The sequence below is a fragment of the Xiphophorus couchianus genome, chromosome 12 (assembly GCF_001444195.1).
Source record: "Xiphophorus couchianus chromosome 12, X_couchianus-1.0, whole genome shotgun sequence".
In the NCBI taxonomy this organism is placed as follows: Eukaryota; Metazoa; Chordata; class Actinopteri; order Cyprinodontiformes; family Poeciliidae; genus Xiphophorus; species Xiphophorus couchianus.
The window spans coordinates 934784-957088 of record NC_040239.1 but is presented as its reverse complement, the minus strand read 5'-3'; the positions used below and the strand labels follow the sequence as shown (position 1 = coordinate 957088).

General features: G+C 39.6%; 1 protein-coding gene and 1 long non-coding RNA gene across 2 annotated transcripts in view; both read left to right on the top strand.

Annotated features, from left to right (window-relative positions):
* npr3 (natriuretic peptide receptor 3) overlaps positions 1-22305 on the top strand; it is a 96539-nt gene that overhangs the window by 55440 nt on the left and 18794 nt on the right. The window contains exons 2-3 of the mRNA XM_028034982.1: positions 4217-4339; positions 14089-14264. Coding sequence (XP_027890783.1) covers positions 4217-4339; positions 14089-14264 — 299 coding nt within the window. The remainder of the gene's footprint in view (positions 1-4216; positions 4340-14088; positions 14265-22305) is intronic.
* Positions 16892-17501, top strand: LOC114155216 (uncharacterized). The gene is made up of 2 exons (XR_003597700.1): positions 16892-16966; positions 17058-17501. It is a non-coding gene; the product is annotated as an uncharacterized LOC114155216 (long non-coding RNA).

Here is a 22305-nt window from a genome sequence, read left to right as displayed (position 1 = left end):
TTTTCAACATATTTCCAGTCATTTGTTTTTAAACTGTCTGTTGGCTTATTCTTGCTTTTATTTTTCCCCATTCTTTTTTTTTTTTTTTTTTATAAAATTTTGCCCAGTTTTTGTCGATTCCTAGGGAATCCTATAAACTGGAGATCTTTTCAGTAGGCCAGCAATTAAAAATACCTGTAGTGGTAACCCCCGCTTCAACTCTTTCGAGTGGGGGGTTCTTACCTCTGCATCCAAGACAGGTTTGCTGGTTACAACCCTACTGTTTTATATGAGATAAAACACCAAGTGGTATTTATATCTCCAATCACACTCACACGGAATTTAAACGCCTGCCTCGTCGGACTCCGCCATCCGTTCCAATTACAATTTCAGTGCCTGATTGAAATATCGTTTTTTATTGTTGCCATTTTATTATATATCGAATTGAGGAAATTTTATTATCGTTTTTATCGCCTAAAAAAAAAATTTTTTTTTTTTCTTAATTAATTAAATTTTACAGCAGGTTTGCACTAGGCTCCGTGCGCCTTTTTTTCCACGAACTTTTGCGCAAGGACTTCGGACGTCCTTCACGGATTGTGTGCCCTATTTTTACCTGTTAGAGTCTAGAATTTCCAGGGTTTTCTTATTCGCGCAATGACCCTCAGTCATTCGCCACACTTTTAAACAAGAATCCACTCACCCTCTGTCTTCCCCTCAGAGCCGTCAACCGTAAGATCCCAGCAGGCAGGCAGAGCGCCAGCCCTTGAACAGGTTCTGATAAGCTTCCACTAGGAAACTTGCCGTGCGCACGGTCTTTACTGGGGTCCACCATGCCCGCTGGAATCCTTCCGGTATTTTGGCATCCGGCTGCGAAGGACCAAATAATGTCAGGTCTAAATACCTATTAAAACAATTTAAACAAACATAGGAAAGACAAGAGAGTTAGATTCTTTGTTTCTCGCGAGGAGAGCAGACAGAGATATGCTTTCAGTTACAAATCTCCAACCGCTCTGAAAAACACATCTCCCGCTCCTCTGTTTTATTGATTTTAGGAACCCTGCCACACGGGGCGCTGCAGCTCTAAAATAGTGGAGGGGAAAACAATTCACATAGTTGCAGCGCTAAATGATAATCACTAACTAAACACATGTTATCTACAATCTAAATCCTTCTTGCTCCAGGCACGGCGTCGAATGGGACACGTTGTATAGCTTCAAAGCAACGAAGAACAAAGCAGGGTTCTTTGCAGGACTGTAAAACTCAGCTGGGAACTACTAACACCTCCATCTCCCAGAGATTCCTGCAGGGTAACAAATGCTAAGAATAGCTGACACCTCTCTCTCACAAAGGAGGCCTTTAGGAAAGAATCAAACTTATTTAACACACAGAAACATCACTTAAAATAGAAGGAAAAGAGTAAAAGCATATAATTTAACATTATCTAAATGTAACTACAAGGCTACATGATACAACGAATATTTGATAATTACTAAAAATACAATTTATCCAACAGTCTCTAAAGACATGACACATTTTGAACATATTTTTAAATATAATAAATTCCTGTCAGGGCTGCACAGTGGCGCAGTTGGTAGCACTGTTGCCTTGCAGCAAGTATAATCCTGGGTTCGATTCCCGGCCGGGGTCTTTCTGCATGGAGTTTGCATGTTTTCCCTGTGCATGCGTGGGTTCTCTCCGGGTTCTCCGGCTTCCTCCCACAGTCCAAAAACATGACTGTCAGGTTAATTGGTCTCTCTAAAATTCTCCCTAGGTGTGAGTATGTGTGTGCATGGTTGTTTGTCCTGTATGTCTCTGTGTTGCCCTGCGACAGACTGGCGACCTGTCCAGGGTGACCCCACCTCTCGTAGCTGGAGATAGGTCCCGACCCCATTAGGGACAAAGGGTGAACAGAAAATGGATGGATGGAAATTCCTGTCATTTTCAGAATTAACTAAACAATATAAGCTTGATGCTACTCATTTTTTAGAATATCTTCGATTAAAATATCTAATGCAAAGTAAATATGACCTAGAACAACTCATTACAGAATACACAAATTATGGAACTATTTAAAATTGCATCTAGAAAGAAAACTCAATTGATCTACAGAATTTTAAATAGGATTGATTCATCAATATCCATACCTACTTTAAAATGGCAAATAGATCTGAATATAAACCCAGACTGTGAATCCTGGATTAAAATTTGCAATAATATCTCATATATGACAAAAACGCTAATCTTCAGCTTATTCGATATAAAGTACTTCACAGAATCCACTATACAACTCAAAGAATGCATAAAATGGGTTTGGCACAGTCTGAATTGTGCAGAAATTCTTCACAAAATATCTCTGATACATACTTTCATGCTTTATTGTTTGCAAACCTGTTCAACAAATTTGGATAATAGTAACTACATTCCTCTCCAGTAGGTTTGTCTGTCTCATCCCATTATCAGCTTCTCTTTGTTTATTGGGAGACACTACAAACCTTATTAATGATGTTCCAAATACTAAACAACTACTTATAGCTTTAGCCATTGCTAAGAAAAAAAATTCCTATGAACTGGAAAATAAGGATCGCCATCAGTGTGACACATTAGAAAAATTTATACATTGGACACATTTCAATGGAAAATAAAATAGACCTTATATGATTCTGATATATACTTTAAATAAAGTGATTTATGTATTACGATCATTGTGTCCGCCCTGCTTTGCTCTTTTTCGGCATCATTTCTCCCTTCTCATTTCATGTAATTCCTATATGCAATATAACAAATTTCACTCAGTAGAATTAATTTATCAATTCCATCCGTCATATGTCTATATTTATCTGTCTTTCATAATTCATTGTTGTGTTATTATTGCTAGTATCAATATTTTTGTTTTTGTTGGTTTGTTTGTTTTTATTGCTCTACATACTGATGTCATTCATATTACCATTTTTGCTCACAAACTCTCATACACATACAGTTAATAATATTCATTCTTTGCAACACAATGCTCTCTGTTTTCTTTTTTGCTAGCTCCGTGATTATATTTTCCTTTCATTAACGGAATGTATCACACCATATGTTTTCTATTTTACATTAATACATTGACATTAATAAAGTAAAAAAAAAAAAAGAGATAATTTCACTTTTCCACTACAGAAGTTGTATTGAGCACTGGCTGCTGCTACCGTTGCATTTTATTATATTGTTATCCTTTTTTTAATTTTTGATGGAGCCTATTACCTACATGTAATCACATGAAATAAAAAGCTGAAATAGAAGTCTTGTATTTTAAAAATGCATGACTAATTCATATTTATTCACCTGCACACTGAAAATTTCAGGGAGTGAGGGTGCCTATAAAGCAGGGGTCTCAAACTCCAGTCCTCGAGGGCCGCTGTCCTGCAACTTTTAGATGTGCCTCTGCTGCGCCACACCTGAATAGAATAATTAGGTCATTAGCAAGGCTCTGGAGAACTGATCTACACAAGGAGGAGGTAATTAAGCCATTTCATTCCAGCGTTTTTGTACCTGTGGCACATCTAAAAACTGCAGGACAGTGGCCCTCGAGGACTGGAGTTTGAGACCCCTGCTATAATGTGTCTGCATACAACTCAGAAATTATGTAGTTGCACCCTTGCACAGACCAGTAGTCTGGCAATCTTAAGTGTTGTGAGTTTGATTCCAGCTTCCCCAGCAATAATGATGTGCCCTTAGACAAGGCACTAAACCCCAAGTGTCCTATCGGGTAAGAGTGTTTGAGTGAGTGATCATTATAATTAGAGGAGTGGTTCAATTCATGTACTTTCCATTTTATCATCCAGATGTTATATTTGTGAGCTATTCTGCCACATTCTTCACCTACACCAGGGGTGGGCAATTCTGATCCTCGAGGGTAAGTGTCCTGCAACTCTTAGATGTCTCCCTGGTCCAACACAGTTGAATCCAATAGCTTAATCACCTCTTAAGTGCGGTCACGTTCTCCAGAGTCATGCTATTGATCTCATTATTTGACTCAGGTGTGTTGAAGTAGAGCTACATCTAAAAGTTGCAGGAGAGCAGCCCTCGAGGCCTGGAGTTGCCCACCCCTGACCTAAACGATGCATGTACACAAGTGCTTTGTAAATTTTCTATGATAATGTTCTTTCAAAAGAATGTTTTCTCATGAATAATTACTATTTGTGTATTGTAGTGTTCTTGCAAAAATTTTGACTAAATTGTGACTGTGATTTTTCTCCAGTGGTGATCATGTGCGCTGGAGCAGACAGGATTCGAGAAATCATGCTTGCAGCACACAAGCAGCAGCTGACCAATGGCAGTTATATGTTTTTTAATGTTAATCTCTTCAATGTCTCTTCGTATGGTGAGTTCACATCATGTTTCTCTTTAAATTAGTTGTTTAAAAAGTTAACAATTAGTATTAATGTTTATGACCTTACTGGAGGATAAAAGGGTAGAGTGCACATGTCTGTACCATGGGATACATTTTGCCTTTTTTTCTTAGATCTACTTCATGTGATCATTTAAAATGACAAATTACATCCAAGAAGTAACATGGACATCAGATTAAAAAACTACAACAGTGATATTATGTTATTTCAAACTTTTTTATTATTACAAAGCTTGACTATGTAATACATCAGCACCACTTTGCTGACCTGGCTGCACCCTTTAAAAACAGTTGGTAAAAGAAAAATCCAGATCAGCGTGAATATTAGGATAATCGCCAACAAAACATAAATCCTGTTTATTATCACGCTACGCCATGAAAAAGTGGAAAAGTCTCCCTTCCATGAAGGTGAGAGAGAACAACATTGTTACCTTAGAATTTAACAAGTGTTTTCTGTAGAACATCTGCATCTGTTTGATTACAAAATAAAAAGCAGTGGTGAGGAAGACACTGGTGGACTTTAATTCATTAAAGTCCACTTCTGAAGTTGGTTCTACTGGATCCATGTTGTAACTGTATTTCTTAGCGAACCTCACCGTGTTACTCTTGGTTGGGTCCTTGTGTCATGATTTGCGGTTAGGGATGGTGAGGAAGACGCTGTGGACCCAAGTTGAAATGAAGAAAATTATGATTTAATGAAGTCAGAAAAATAATAATCTAAAATCCAGGCAGCACAGCGTGAGCGGAAGGCTAAGGCTCAAAACTGGTAACAGCTGTTAACTTAATTGACAACTGACTTGACAAGACAACTAGACAAGGACTCTACAAGAAACAAGGAACACAGGTGGGATTAAATACACAGAGGGTAATCAGGGAAACAAGACACAGCTTGAAACAATCAAGGGGTAGACAGGACAACACAGAGACTCAATAGACACAGAAACCTAAATGAATACACAGAAAAAAATAAATCCTTACAGAGCACTTTTTATTATGGCAGCTGACAAAACACAAACTATGTGGGACGTTATTGCGCCCTCTACTGCGCGTGTGGGACACTTTTAGGTCGTTTGAAGTTCACACTGGAGATCGCATACAAGTTCCATATATTTGGAAGTGTGATGACCACACCAAAAAAATTAAATTTGGCAAAAAAACCAAACAAAAAAAAAAAAAAAGGAAATGGTTCACTTCAGGTTGCTTTGTGAATGCAGTGGACTTTCAAATCCAACTGGAGCCTACTGCTCATCCTAAACCTGGTCTGTAAGCCATGATTTTGTGAAGGTAAGACAGCAAATTTTTCTCATTTTGAAAATGTGTTTACATCTAAAGCCCACTAAGCTTGTTCTAGATGCTTTTGGCTTTTATTTGGGCTCATATGTTTTATCCTCTGCTGTAGTCTCTCTCTTTTTACCCTTTTCCCATCAAACAGTTATTTGTTGGTAAATGCTCTGTAGGAATATTATGTGACAAGAGGTTATGAGTTGAAAAACAGAGGGATAGATGCGTCTCCATCTTACTGCAGTGTTAATGCAATAAGCTGAATTTTGTGGGTGAAAATTGCAGAAAAATTTGAAGTAAACTGCAGAAGACTTGCAGAAATGTACAAAATGGGCAGAAGCAGTAGAAGAAAGCAAAAGCCGGCAAAACACATAGAAAAACTGTTGAAGAAAAGTAAAAACTTTCAGACAATGCAAATGTCCCACACAAAGACTGTTAGAAACCGGTGCATAATACTGCTTTCAAAGCTAAACTGTAAGGTTTCTGCAGTTTATGAGGTAAAATGAGTCACAAAGCTAAAGCTAGCTGATATACAAATAATAGCATGGAAGTTATCACTAGCAAGTTGGCCCATGCAGTGTGAAACAGCCCATGTAAAAGCTAAAATTAGCTACAAAGGTAAAGCTGGCTAACCTACCACTGACAGGATCTAGGTTAGCACTAGCACATTAACCTACAATAACATATTCCATGCTGTCTGAAAAAAAGCATGTAAAAGCGAAAATGAGCTAAAATGCCAATTGATACCATCTACTCTAGACAAGCACTAGCATGTTGACCTACAGCAACATATTCCATGCAGAGTAAAAAAACCTATGTAAAAACTAAAACTAGCTCAAAAGCTAAAGCTAGCTAAAATACTGACAGCTATCACTAGAATCTTGATGTATAACATACTCTATGCATTGTGATAAAACCCATGTAATAAATAAATATAGCTAAAATGTAATATTAGCTAAAATGTTGTGAATTGCATGTGAGGTAGCACCAGCATGTTGACTAACATTAACCCACTCCATTCAGTCTGTTAGGTTTGGCTCATTATCAAAATTTAATGTCTACTAATCAAAAACCTTAAAGTTATTTCCAATAAAAAGAAACCTGGTATAATTTAAATATTCTGAACTTAATTACCACAGCTAATATTAGTTGTGGAACACAAAACTGATTTATAAACTTGATTTTGTAAACTGAACTATAACCCTGAAATACAGCTTCAAATGAAATAAACAGTTTTGGGAAGCCGTTTAACCCACATGCAGAATCAAACCAAGACTACAGGAAAGTACAAGAAGAGAAATGTGCGATTCAGGAAATGTGGATGTGGAGCAGGACCAGTGGCTTCTGGGAGAAAGACAGCATTAGATTTGAAGATCCTTACATGTAGGATACGTTTTCTTGAATGTTGTTTTGGATGATTGATCTTGCATTCTGCTGAAGAAGTAGGGGTCTTGGGAGGTTCAGCGGGAGGACACAGGGGACTTCTTGACACAGGCTTGAGTAACGAGATGTGAAAAACAGGACAGATCTGTCTGGGAGAATGAGACGGCAGAAACAGGGCTGAGGACAGACTGAATCTCAAATGGACCGATGAACCTGAGGGGCAGTTTTTTGCAGGATCCTTTCAGACGGATATATTTGGTAGAGAGCCTTCTGATAAGGATTGTATTCTGAGGCCGGGACTCTTTTACGGTTAATCAGTTATTGATTCTGTTTACACATGCGGTTGAGGGCAGCGGAGATGGTTCGAGGTATGTTTACATCTGCGGATGAAATGTTGGACTGAAGTGACAACCGTCTCCCTTTCCTCTGAAGGAAAGAGTGGTGGTTGATATGCCAGGGAGGCCTCGAAAGGGGACAGACTGATGGCAACAGACATATGGGTGTTGTGGGCATATTAAACCCAGATCAGTTGAGTCTGGGTTGGCCACCAGGCTCAACTGATTTTGTGTGGGTTGGATGCACTGATGCAGCGCAGAGTAGACTAATTCCTGGTTCATTCTCAGTCTGCCCATTAGTTTGTGGGTGGAACCCAGAGCTGAGTGCCACCTTGGCACCAAGAGCATTGGATAAAGCCTTCCAGACTCTGGATGTGAATTAGGGGCCTGTCAGACAGGATTTCCCGGGGGATGCCATGCACCTGGAAAACGTATTTCAAGAGAAGCTGTGCAGTCACAATGGTAACTTTTTGAGAGGGACAAGATGACAAGCCTTGGAAAACTGGTCGACTATGGTGAAAATGGTGGTAAACCTCTTGAAAACTGGTAGGCCTGTGTTATTACAGAGGCGTCCACCTCCACAATAAACTGGACTTTGGGGTCTGGAGCTTAAGAAAACTTCAGGTTGAGGAGTTCGAATGCCTTATCTGCCTGGGGTGACCATTGAAACCATTGTTTAGGAGAGGGGAGTTGTGTGAGAGGAGCAACGGTTTGGCTGAAGTTTTTTATAAAGTGGCGGTAGAAATTTGCGAAGCCCAGACTTGCCTTCACCTGCCCACTCTCAAGGACATAACCCAGGAAGTTGATACATGTAACATGAAACTCGCACTTCTCTGCTTTGACAACTAGTTTGTTCTCTAACAGGCATTGGAGTACTAGATGCACATGTCTCTGATGTTCCTCTAACTACCAGAAAAATATCAGAATGTTTCTCAAGCGAGCAGAGAGTCTGAACAAAAACTAAGTATGAGCGTGAGGAGAAGTTTTGAGTACAATCTTACAAGTTTTGAGAAGAAAGATATGAAGTCCTGCTTTCAAAATAAAAATGTGAGCAAAAGTATTAAAAGTTTTGAGAACAAAATATCTAAAATCCTGCTTTCAGACTGAAAATGTCTGATCTTGGATTATGACAGAAAAAATTCTCCATAAAGGAACAGGTGATGTCAAGAAAGGATTACCTGTGCTCCATTGCTATTCCTGGTGGTCAGCGGGCGCACCCTAGTGGTCCGCGAGGTACTGCATGTAAACAAACGTTTATTTGCTAGCTTACTAAATGATTGTCTTAAAAGTAATGATGGAAAAGTGGCTTAAAACCAAGTCACTCGTAAGAAAAGCTGCAGATACTGATTGAACGAAAGCAACTCCAGGACTACATAAATGATCAGAGGAGGCTTAGTCACAATCATCCATCCATCCATCCATTTTCTGTTCACCCTTGTCCCTAATGGGGTCGGGAGGGTTGCTGGTGCCTATCTCCAGCTACGGTCCGGGCGGGAGGCGGGGTACACCCTGGACAGGTCGCCAGTCCGTCGCAGGGCATAGTCACAATCACACCTTTGCATAATGAGATCTCATATAAAACAGCAAATATTTTAGTTCTTTAGAAGACGCAACTTATTAAACTGTTACTGCCAGCATTCTTGAAAACAACTGGAGGAAACATAATGGAATCTCAAACACAAATTTTCTAAAGGTCTTATTGGCTCTAGCGCCCTTTATTTGATAGTGAATCGACAGGAAAATGGGTAATGAGAGAGGGAGAAGCAAAGGTCACAGGCAGGGACTCGAACCTGTGAAGACTGCGTCAATTACTAAGACCTCCATATGTGGGTTGTGCTTTACCCCTGTGCTATCACAGCACCCTATTAAACACACATTTAATTTAAAAAAATTTAATGTTTCTGCTGTCTGTAGCAGGGTTTGGTGAGGTACAGTACACCGTGCTTGGACAGGCCACCAGCCCATCACAGACCAACACAAAAACACAGGACAACAACCATTCACACTCGCACCTAAGAGCAATTTCGGGTAACTTTGGACTGTAGGAGAAAAGTGGGATATGCAGAGAAAAACCCTGCAGCATGCAAAGAGAACATGTAAACCTGGCGCAGAAATTTATCTCCACATAACAAGATAATTATCTCTTCATAATTTACTTAGGTCATTTTGTCTGATGTTTAAATTAACTGACCTTGAAACAGCGGTGAGAAAAAGAAGAAATCTATATGGGGCAAATAGTTTTTAATAGCACTACGTGTAGGTGTTAACATACAAGTTTTCTGCTGGTGGTTAATATCACGTCACAGAATTATTAAGTAAGAAACTATGAACAATCAACACTAAAATGACCTTGTTCTAAAACCTGTTTTACATCTGTACTCCGAGGAGTAATATGCTTGGAAGTGGCTTGGTGAAAATAATAAGGATTGCCCAAGGGTTGGGACTTTGCTGCATTAATTTTGATTAATTAATTACATAGATTTTAACATGTTAAAAATGTTAATGCATTTAATCACTTTTTTCATAAAAAGCTGGTACAACCATAAATCTGATGCACAAGCTACAACACCAAATATGAAGCAACAGCCGCAGCAGGACAGGTAGACATAGCCGATACTGTTGGCCAACTGGGTGTGTAACACACAAGGGTGAAACAAATATTAAAACGTAATGAAAGTAATCATTCTGTCATAACTCTGAGAACAGAATGGAGAATGCAGAATAGAGAATGCGGATTATCTGAAGGATCCAGTCCAGAGGAAGTATAAGCCTGTGAGATAGCCTCACACAACCAGTGAGAAAGCATGCCCCACAGCGTTGTCTCTGAAACGCTGAGTGCAGACGTTCACACCATGTAACATGAGAGCATGCGCACGGGGCAGAGGAGATGAGATGCAGCTCCCTCCTCAAAGTTATGAGGAGGAGGGTAAAAGACCTCCAAAGATATCTCCCTTGATCTGAACAAGCTTGTGATGCTTTTAGGAGTAAAAACAGGGTTGGGACGCAGCACTGCCAAGCTACCATCGGCTCGTATTCTGAGGCAAGAGGGAGCAACAGAGAGTGCGGATAAATCGCTCACTCTCTTAACAGATGTGAGGGCCAACAGCAGAGCAGTTTTAAAAGACAGGAACTTAAGGGGAGCCTGATCTAAAAGCTTCAACCAGAGCATGCTCTGTCAAATCTTATAGAGTACACCTCTCCGAAACCATTTCATCAGTGGGTGGTTGAAGACCATTCTGTCACCAAACCCTCATGCAGGAGGAAATAGTTGCAGCATAAGTCTTAATGGTGCTGAAAGCTAAATTTCTGTCCATCAGCTGCGGGAGAAATGACAGCACGCAGCCTAGAAGACATGAAATAGGCTCCACTCCCTCTCCCACGCACCAGCATTGAAAGGCTGACCACTTTGATGTATATAATGTTGTAGTGCAGGGGTGTCAAACTCCAGTCCTCAAGGGCCGCTGTCCTGCAACTTTTAGATGTGCCTCTGCAGCACCACCTGAATAGAATAATTAGATCATTAGCAAGGCTCTGGAGAACTGATCTACACAAAGAGGAGGTAATTAAGCCATTTCATTTCAGTGGTTTGTACCTGTGGCACATCTAAAAACTGCAGGACAGCGGCCCTCGAGGACTGGAGTTTGACACCTGTGTTGTAGAGGAAGCGGCTTGTGCGCCCTGAATTATGCACACTACGTTCTGGGGGAGACCGAGCCTCTCTAGACGCGTCTGTTTAGCCACCAGACCCAGAGACACTGGGACATCTATCTCTGGGTGGCTCCTGATCGGTCCCCTGGCCTGGAGGAGTGCATCCTCCCTCCATGGCAGCTTCCACGATCGACCTGACAGCAGCTGCTGCAGGCTGGGAAACCACGGCATGTTTTTGCGCTCGGTTGCCACCAGCGCAGTTCCAGAGGACAGCTGTTCCTCTGGAACTCGGTCCAGGAGCCATGGAATCAATAGAAATGGGGGAAACGCATGAAGGAGCATTTTTGGCCGTGGGCTGTGGGCGAAGGCGTCCACTACTAATGGTGGATCCTCCCTTGGGTTCAGTAAGAACCACAGCTGGCACTGTGCATTCTCTCGTGTGGTGAACAGGTCCACTGCCTCTCTGCTGAATCTGCTCCATATTTGAGCGATCAGCTCAGGATGGAGTCTCTAATCCCCATGGCGAGGACCGCCCCTGGACATGATGTCCGCTTTCCTGTTCAAGACGTAAGGGATGTATACTGCTCTGATGGAGAGCAGGTATACTCACACACAACACAGCAGCTGTCTGGCACTGTCTAACAACTGAGTGGAGCGCATACCTCCCTGGTGATTTATGTAGGCTGTTGCCACTCTGCTGTAGAGAGCAAAGTGTTGAGTCACCATCAGCAACGTTGAGGAGCTCCAGCACGTTTATGTCAAGAGACATGTGGTCTGGCCACTGTGCTCCCACCACCTGAGACAGACATGTTCCTCCCCATCGCGTTCTGCTCTGGAGATGATAGGACCATCTTAACAATCCCCCTGAATGGCAGAGGGCTGGTTCCAAACTGCAGTGTGTAACCCCTGTTGACCCATCCACCTCTCCAGGGAACATGTCCACCACCACTGAGTACCATTCTGAAAGTGGGCATGCATTTATGTGAGGTGCTATGGTCTGCATGGACTCCAGCCATGTTAGAGCCCCGACCGCCATCCCCTGCCTCAGAGAATCTCTGGGATGACCCATGGGGGGCTCAGGCAGAAAGGGCTGGCTGTTAGCCTCAATGCTGCGAGCACAGTCACATGCTCCATGTGACTGTGCTCATGCAGAGCGAGGGCGAACCTGTGCGCTTCCTGAAGGAGAGTCAAGGTACTTGAGACGCAGTTTTGGCATGGACCGCAGCCGGACAGATGATGAGCCTTCACCACTCACAAGGTGAGATGAGTGCGAAGCGGCAGTCGCAATCCCAGTAGGCTCTGACAGGTCACAGAATTCACTCCTAGATTCAGACTAGGCAGACTAAGAGGCAGACTTATCCACTGCCACTGAGACAGAAAAAAATCTGTGTTTAAACCGCAGACCTGTGGCACCTCCTAAACAGCTGTTTAGAACAGGCGTGGGAAATGTGTGTGAGGAAGTTGCTGTGAGATCAGCTGATCTGACAGGCGAGTTGGAACTTGAAAGAATTTTGTTCTCAGTGACATGTTTGTGTTTTATTTCAAAACATTTCACATTATCACACACATTCCCCCCAGCTAGTAATTTCCTAGCTTGTCTGCTCCATGGTCTCAGCGGCTGGCCAGTCCAGGATGGACTCCAGGTCCTTCTGGAGCTTCTCAGCCATTGATGGTGATGGGCAGAGCCAGGTGGTCCCCTGGATCAGAGTGGCCCAGGCAGCAATCCGTGAGGAACAAACCACTGAGGTGGTGCACAGATGGAGTATGGCATCAGCCACCTTACAGAGACAGCCCTTCAGCTCCTCTGGCAAGGTGGCTTCCTCCACCCTCTTGGAGATGCCGTATGCCAACATAGCAGCATTATTTCTGGCTGCCGTTATCTGATAGGAGCACTGATGGACCCGGTCAGAGAACCTGGTAATCAGTTGATCATGCTTAGAAGGGGGCACAGGCCGCTGGTCTAATTGTATGTCTTGGCCCCAAGCATGTCAACGAGGCCCAGATCCACAGGGGGAACAGAGGGAAAACTCCGCTCTGTGAACCTCTCCACCCTGGTGATAGGTGCATAGGTGGAGACAGGCGCCCTCACCATCGCGGGGTCAGCTGCTATCTCAGCTAAGTATGTCTTTATGGTGGGAAACTGAGCCCAGATGGGGTGCAGGTGACGACTTGAGGTGGAGCCAAACCGTCCCGCCAGATCGTTTGAAAATGGGTTTTAAAGAAATTTTCAATCAACGCATTCTACAATATACATATCACTTTTGTAAAATACATTGCCATGTTTGTACAGTATCACATTTATACACATTATATTTTATTTTTATTTTATTACTTTATTATTACTCAGTGGTGGTTGTTGTGTGTCTTGTCTCTATGCTGCTGTAACTGCGAAATAATTTCCCTGCTGGGATGAATAAAGTAATTCTATTCTATTCTATTTATAACATGATAGTGTTTGATATTCTTTTTCCTTTGTGACAGCAATACACTTCTGTATTTTTACAAAGAGGTTTAATAGAAATCAAAAAAGACACAAAAATAGTAGAGCATAGCCTCTACATGGGCTTTATTTTATTTCCTCAAATAAAAAAAACGATCTAATGGAATCCTGGACTAGACTACTGTTGTGTCCAAGTAGTGCAAAAATGAGTTGGCCAATGGCCAAGGCTATTCAATTCTTAAGTAGTATCTCAATGCTAAATATGTTGCAGCACAGACGTCCCCAATGCTAATGTCAGCATCCACAGTCCACGTTTCTAAAGAAGTAGTAGGAGTTCCATAAATGATCAGGGGTTCCTGAAACACTTTGAAAGCTTCATAGATTATAGTAGCAATTTGTGCCAATCTGATGGTTTAATAACCTTAAATAATAGATTAAAAATAATAAATATATTTGTTGTTGAGCTATGTCTTTCTGACATACAGGTTCAATGTCCAATAGCTCATCTTGACTTAAAAAAAAAAAGAGCTCAGAATTTAATTACAAAATTATTATTTTTGCAAATTATCTAATAATTTTGCAAAAGGGGGGAGTTTTCAATTAAAATGTGATTAATTAAACATTCAACATTCCAGGCAATGGCTCTTGGAAGAGGGAGGATGAGTTTGACGACGATGCCAGACAAGCCTATGCCTCCCTAAACACAGTGACACTACTCAGAACAGTCAAGCCAGAGTATGAGAACTTCTCCATGGAGATGAAAAGATCCATAGAGGGACTTGGCCTTCACGACTGCAATGACTGTGGAAATGTATGTATCTCTGCCTGTTGCAAATAAAACAATTGTTCACATTCTTTTACATACAACTGATGCTCATGTGATGACAAAATTTGTAAAAATATTTTATTATTTTAATGATGATTACCCCTTGTCCTCATTTTTGGCAATTAGGTTTCTACTACTTAAGATAATAATTTAGAAATTGATTATTGGGATTCATCTTCCTGATATACTCCAAGATCTTTGCTTTTTTTAATCGTGGCTCACTAGTCCTTGGCCTCTGTTCTATAGCATGCAGTCTAAGGGTAGGGTAGGTAGATGACCGAGCAGTAAAAAGGACAGTCAGGCCCAAGTTGAACTTAAAAAAAGGGTTAGGGTTTCTTTTATTTAACCCTATTACTCAAGTTGTATGATTGAACATTACTCCATCTGTGTGGCTATAACTGTAGCCATCACATTGAGAGATTCCTTTTCTTAACATCATTGGGATCTTTCTACGCATTTGTTCAAGCTATTGTAACTCCATGTCATCTTTTGATTGGTAGCACAAATGTATTGATAACTTTGACATTGTTTCATTAATCATGTACTTATTATGTTATCTACATTGAAACTTGGATGACCTTGGGGTATTATGGGGTAATATACATTGAAGCTATAATAACAATCATAACAGGTTTTATTTACCCTACTGAAAAAATTATATACTTTAATATATTTCAAATATACTTACATTTGTGAAAGTACCTTTAAAGTATACTAAGTATTAAGTATACTTAAGTATATATCTATAAATATATACAAAGTATACTAAAAGCATGCTTGTACCAATTTTGACATAACTTTAAACACCCTTAAATATAATTGTATCAAAATACACTTTTAAGAAATATATTAAATAAAAGTATACTTTAAGGGAACAAAATATGTATTTGCTCAAGTGAAACAATATGGGTTTTAAACAAATTTTGCGTATATTTTAAAATATATGCTCAAAATAGAATTTTTTCAAATTCACTTAACGCTTACTTGAAAAGTAAACAACTAAATACACTGAAATTTTAGTATGTTTTAAATTACCCCTCAGTATATACTTTAGGCTAATAAAGTATGCCTTTTTAGGTGCCTTAATGATCTTTTACTATTTTTGTTCAAATATCAAGGAATAAAAAAATAATAATCCTTATAGTGGAACTTGATGTAATGTTGTTCACCAAAGTAAATAATATGTTCATGCCTCAAAATATCAAACATTGACAGTTTAGTGACGGAGGTTCTACAAACAAAAACAATACTTGTCCTTAACACTAAATGTTGCAAGTATCTTCAGTTTTACATCTCTCCGAATATGATCTGTTGTTTTCAGTTTAACTAAAACACAGAAGCTGTCTTTACCCAATTGATTTTCAGATGTATGATGTAAGATCTATTAGTGAACGGCATTAGCTCCAGTTCACACTCCAGACCAGATGGTGGCGGTAATGCACACTTTCAGTTTTTTTGACAAGCGTCATAAAAAGAACAGCCACGAAGCCAGTGAAGGTAACAGATGGTGTTCAAATTCATAATTTTTACTGACATAATATTGCCTTAAAATTAGAGAGGACCTTGATAGCAGTTAGTAGTTTTGGTAAACTCAAGCTCGTGACGTCCTAGTCCAAGTTAGACGACAACACAACCGGACAAGAACTGGATGGAAATGAAATGTGGGTCACAAAAGGAACCCGGAAGAAACCCGAAGGGACAAAGGCTGCTAAGTTGTTGCCATCTGGTGGTAAGTTTGCTTCAAAATGCTAATTATCTTCGTTTAATTATAAACAGTGCAGTACATATATAAAGAAACTTATGTTGGTTTCAGAAATAGATCTTTTGTCAGTTTTATTGTAATTTTTATGATTATTATTATAACAATCATTCAACTTCATGTTATAACTGCATGGAGGCTGTTTGTTGCAACTTGATATAGTCTTCTTCATAAACTCAACCTGGTTTTAATTAAGCTCATTATGCGAAAGAGACTTTGATATTGTGAGGTTGTTATAACTCATCATTGTTTTTTTCTTCAACATATTTTTGCAGTCTAAGCAAATTAAGATGAAAGAGGAAGCCAGTGAACAAGAATTAGAAAACCTAAAGACTTTCCTGTCTCAGAAGAGGCTCTGGCTCCACCAGATCACCAACCAGTTCTGAGGATGAACCTCCACATCGTCTTCCTGGTGGAAGGCTCTTTGTTTTTTTACACTGAGCAGCTGGCCACATTTTTAACAGCAAAAACTGGTATGTAACCAACGCTAAGTTCTTAAATAAACATGATTTGATTAAAAAGTAATTGGACAGAATTTATTCCCCTTGTTAATCTACCATTTCTCGTTCATACATTTTATTCATTGTTATCTTTCAGGGCCCTGTGATGGACTGGTGACCTGTCCAGGGTGAACCCCGCCTCTCATCTGATGACTGCTAGAGACGGGCACCACCAGCCCCCCTCACCACCATTCAAGGATCAACGTGTTCAGATCATGGACGGAAAATTGTAAGGTAGTTTGTCTCCCTTAAATCCACTTAAAATAACTTCATAACTTAAAACAACTTCATAACTTCCCAACATCAACTGATTTTATGATATTGCTGACTATTTATCTACTTTTAACATAAACAGGCAAAGAAGACCCCCAATCATGATCAGTTGTGATGAAGAAACATACATAGTGAGTCCACAACATCTTAAAATTGTAAGTCATACTTTTTTCTTTGCCGTTTTTCTGTACTTTTTAAAATACAAGTGCTTTCTCTGTTTTATTGCTCTATTGTACTTTTTTGTAGGTTTCTGTAAAGTGCAGTGGTCCAGTGAATGGGAATGTTCTGCTGATCCTCACTGTTCTTAGGAAGGAGAAATGTCAGTTTGTCTGCAGTAATACTGGAATACTGTGACATTAAATTAAAACAATACTCCTTGGTGAATCATTTTCACATTTCCTCTAAAGTGTATCTGTTGTTTTATTGTGCTAATTTTCTTAAGCATGTTGTCCATAAACTTTGAATATACTGACAATTTGTGCAATTCTGTGATAGTATATTGTCAATGTACTCTTGAAAAATGTCAATATATTGAATACACAATGTAATTTGTTTCACCTGGAAAGTGTGTTGTAGTTGATCCTTCTGTGTTCTTTTAGCCTAATATGTTTGCAGTACTGTAGTGTGTATGAAGCATGTAATGTACAAAGTGGCAAAGCAGAATAATAAAAGACATTAAGTAACTAAAAAGTGTATTTCATTAGCAATTATAATACAAAAGTATAGTTGTAGAATACTGTGGTTGCACTACTAAAATATAAAATATGTAATCCCAATATGCTTAAAATACACTGCCTGGCCAAAAAAAAAGTCGCCACCAAAAAATGGTCACACTCTCTAATATTTTGTTGGACTGCCTTTAGCTTTGATTACAGCCTGCATTCGCTGTGGCATTGTTTCAATAAGCTTCTGCAGTGTCACAAGATTTATTTCCATCCAGTGTTGCATTAATCTTTCACCAAGATCTTGTATTGATGATGGGAGAGTCTGACCATGTGTGAAAAAGATGTCTCATGCTCCCTGAACCACTCTTTCACAATGTGAGCCCGATGAATCCTGGCATTGTCATCTTGGAATATGCCCGTTCCATTTGGGAAGACAAAATCCATTGATGGAATAACCTGGTCATTCAGTATATTCAGGTAGTCAGCTGACCTCATTCTTTGGGCACACAATGTTGCTGAACCTAGACCTGACCAACTGCAGCAACCCCAGATCATAGCACTGCCCCCACAGGCTTGTACAGTAGGCACTAGGCATGATGGGTGCATCACTTCACCTGCCTCTCTTCTTACCCTGATGCGCCCATCACTCTGGAACAGGGTCAATCTGGACTCATCAGACCACATGACCCTCTTCCATTCCTCCAGAGTCCAATCTTTATGCTCCCTAGCAAACTGAAGCCTCTTTTTCTGGTTAGCCTTACTGATTAGAGGTTTTCTTACGGCTACACAGCTGTTCAATCCCAACCCCTTGAGTTCCCTTCGCATTGTGCGTGTGAAAATGCTTTTGCGTTCACAATTAAACATACTCCTGAGTTCTGCTGTTGTTTTTCTTCGATTTGATTTGACCAAACGTTTAAGTAATCGCCGATCACGATCATTCAGGATTTTTTCCGACCACATTTCTTCCTGGAAGACGATGGTTCCCTTCCAGTTTTTAATGATGCGTTGGACAGTTCTTAACCCAATTCTACTAGTTTCTGCAATCTCCTTAGATGTTTTCTCTGCTTGATGCATGCCAATGATTTGACCCTTCTTAAACAGACTAACGTCTTTTCCACGACCACAGGATGGGTTTTTTGCCATGGTTCTTTAAGAAATGAGGAGTTACTCATTGCATCAGCTGGGGTTAAATAACTTGTTGCCAGCTGAAAGATAATCGCCTATGCAGTACTTATCCAATAGGAGGCTTGTACCATTTGCTTAGTTAAATCCAGGTGGCAACTTTTTTTTTGGCCAGGCAGTGTATATTCTAAATATATTTTAAATGTAATTCAATCACAAAAATAGTACACTCAAAATATACTAATCAGGCACGTTTATATTACATAAAAAACAATATACTTAAAGTATACTATGTATAACTTAAATTGTTCCAAAAAAGTACATGAAAGTACACTTGGTACACTTTAAATTGTACTATAATACAATTTAAATACTATTAGGGACAAAATTAGTTGTTCCAAAATGTCACACTTCAAGTTGCTATTAGCAAACAGTCATGTTGCCATTACTGTTGTTAGTTCTGCCCTGGTCAAAACCAGGCCCTTGTTCTTCGGTTTGCTTCAGACAGAAAGTCTGGATCCTTGGCTCTTGAGAAAGGATTGCTTGTTGGAGGCGTAGACTATGTTCAATTATTACCTGTGAGACGTATGTATTGCATTGGTTTGATGCTATGAAGCTTACCAGAAATTGCCTGCGTTGTAAAGAGCCATCCCCCAAAGTGAGGAGAAAAATGCTGAGCTGAACAAGGCAGCTGTTAATGTTAATTCAGTATTTAGAAGTGTGGCCAACACAAACTGAAAGGATTTGTTCACTTCCTCTGCTGCCATTGCTAAAACTACAGGCAGAGCACAATTCTAGAACAGCACAGAAAATCTACATAATCATTCACAACTTCTCCCTCTCTTCGCTGAGAAATCAAGCTGAAAGTGAAATTGAGGTGAAAAGAAAGATGAAAGCCAGGGAGGAGTGAATGGAATCGGAGGGCTTTGGCTTCATGGTTGATCAGATGGTGCAATGAGGCTTGGAGAAGAGTGACAGAAGATGCTGGATGCTTGAAATGAGAAGACTGGAGCATGGACTTAGAAAAGTACCCAGGAAGACAGGTCGCTAAATAAATAGATAAATAAATTATTTAATAGATAATAGATAAAGATGACAAAGAGGAGAGTGGAGGCAGCCAGAAGTCAGATGGATGGCAACCAATGAATTGTTGAAAACATCATCCAAGGATGGACTGGTTTGATCTGAGAAACAAGGAACGTTGAGTGAATGCTAATCGTGGCATGGAGAGTTAGATGAGCATCTGTGGAAATGATGGATTCAATTTCATAGGGCTTGATGAACCTGGGGGGAAGTTTTCTTGGAATGCATTAAAGAGGTATGTCACAAGCAGAGAGCCAAAACTTTTGTCTTGGTGAATAATGGGGAGTACTTTTCTGATTCTCTGCTGCAGCAAAGAGCAGCAGTTTCATTGAATTTACTAAATTGAATTTACTAAATTAGAAGTTGAAGTTCAGTCAAGTCCAGTTCATTATCTAGAAGCCCAGATTATTGTATTGAGTCACTGATTTGACTCTGCAGCAATCTCATCTTTAAGGAGCAGTGTACAGTTTATTGTATTGATTTGTTGAGCTTGCTGAAAATGCATGTAGTGGCAGAGAAGATGATAACCTCCAGCAGAATCTGCCTCATTGCATTATACCGTTGTTGATAAAAAGCACTGAAAGGCTTTTAAGCACTGAAAGAATTTCTCTCTGGGATTAAAAATGTACACACACACACACCCCTACACACACACACACACACACACACACCCTCACCCACTCATCTTGTAACTGTAATGACCTAACTCAATAATTGTTGAAGCGGGCAATCATGTTAGATCTTTTAACTCAATCATACTTATCCAATACTCACTGAGGTTGGGGAGTAAATCAAGATTGCATATCCTGAAATGACGTTGAAGACTTTATATCTTGTTCCAGAATACTTAAAGTTTATTTAATTACATATATTTAATTTGTTATTTTTCTAATCATTTTAATATGCTTAGTGTTTGATATAAACAGATACGGAATACTTCAATATACTGAATACTGGCCATAAAATTAAAATGTCATAAAAAAGTTTATTTAAATCAGTTATTCCATTGAAAAAGGGAAATTTGTATGTTATATTCATGTATGTTACATTCATTACACACAGACTGATTTATTTCAAATGTTAATTTTGTTTAATGTTGATGATTATTATTGACAACTAATGAAAAACCCAAATTTGATATTAGAAAATTTGAATATTGTGAAAAGGTTCAATATTAAAGACACTGAGTGCTAATTAATTCAAAACACCTTCAAAGGCCTTTAAATGGTCCCTCAGTGCCTAGTTCCGTAGGCTACAAAATCATGGGGAAACTGCTGACTTGGCAGTTGTCCAAAAAATGACCATTGACACATTGCACAAGGTGGTCAAGTCACAAAAGGTCATTGCTAAAGAGGCTGACTGTTCAGAGCTCTATGTCCAAAGACATTCATAGAGAGGTGAAAGGAAGGAAAAGTTGATAGGAAAAAAGTGAGATCCAAGGTCAACACACCCATCTTCCAGGAAGTTTTAGAGCACTTCATGCTTCCTGCTGCTGACCAACTTTATGGAGATGGAAATGTCACTTTCCAACAGGACTTGGCACCCGCACACAGTGCCGAAGCTACTAGTACCTGGTTTAAAGACCATGGTATCCATGTTCTTAACCCTTTCATGCATCGCGGTCACTACAGTGGACAGCTATCTAAAAGCCATTTTCTTGTGTATCTTGTGGAGTTTTATTTTATAAATGCATACCACTAAAGTGGACACTAGTGCATCAGGCAATACACTGCCAACTACTGTTCATCTATTGCAAGTGCAAGAATTTTTTGTTAAATCCGATATGGCAGACGGAAGCATATCAGACTGACTCGGGAATATCCCATCCCCCCTCCTACTGTGGAAAACTCTTGCAGGTAAAAAAAATTATTGTGACATCAAGAAACCCCTAAAAATGTATACTACTGATGTATTTTCTAAATAACAACCTGTCACCAGTCCACTAAAATGGACGTCATGCATCAGTGACAATATTTTGACAGGTATTGATATCAATACTCTGACTATAGATCTACAATATATAATATTTCCATCAAATATTTTGACTGTAAATAAACAGAAATATTTTAGTTCTTAACTTGATGTCCATTGTAACAATTAAGAAGTAAAGTTTTTATACATTACTGGCCAATTGTAGCTGTAGCTACAGTGGAGATGACGATGATGAAGAACCTTTGATCACTATGGTAAATCAAGATGTTGAAGGACATGAAATACCAGTAATTGGAAATGCAGAAGGGTTAGGGTTAAGCGCATGTTGTCCACCTAAGTAGACACTTAAACAAATCCTAAAAAAAATAAAAGTAATTTACAAATTTTTTTTTCCTACTTTATTTTTATGCCCTGGGAAAATCAGAAATCCTTTGGAAAAAAAATCTTGACTTACTGGATCATAATTCATACATGAAAGGGCTAATTAGCCAGCAAACTCGTATGACCTTAACCCTATAGGAAATCTATGGGGTATTGTGAAGAGGAAGATGTGATACTCCAGATTTAACAATTCAGAAGAGCTGAAGGTCACTATCAGAGCAACCTGGGCTCTCATAACACCTTAGCAGTGCCACAGACTGATGGACTCCATGTCACGCTGCATTGCTGCAGTAATCTGGGGAAAAGGAGGC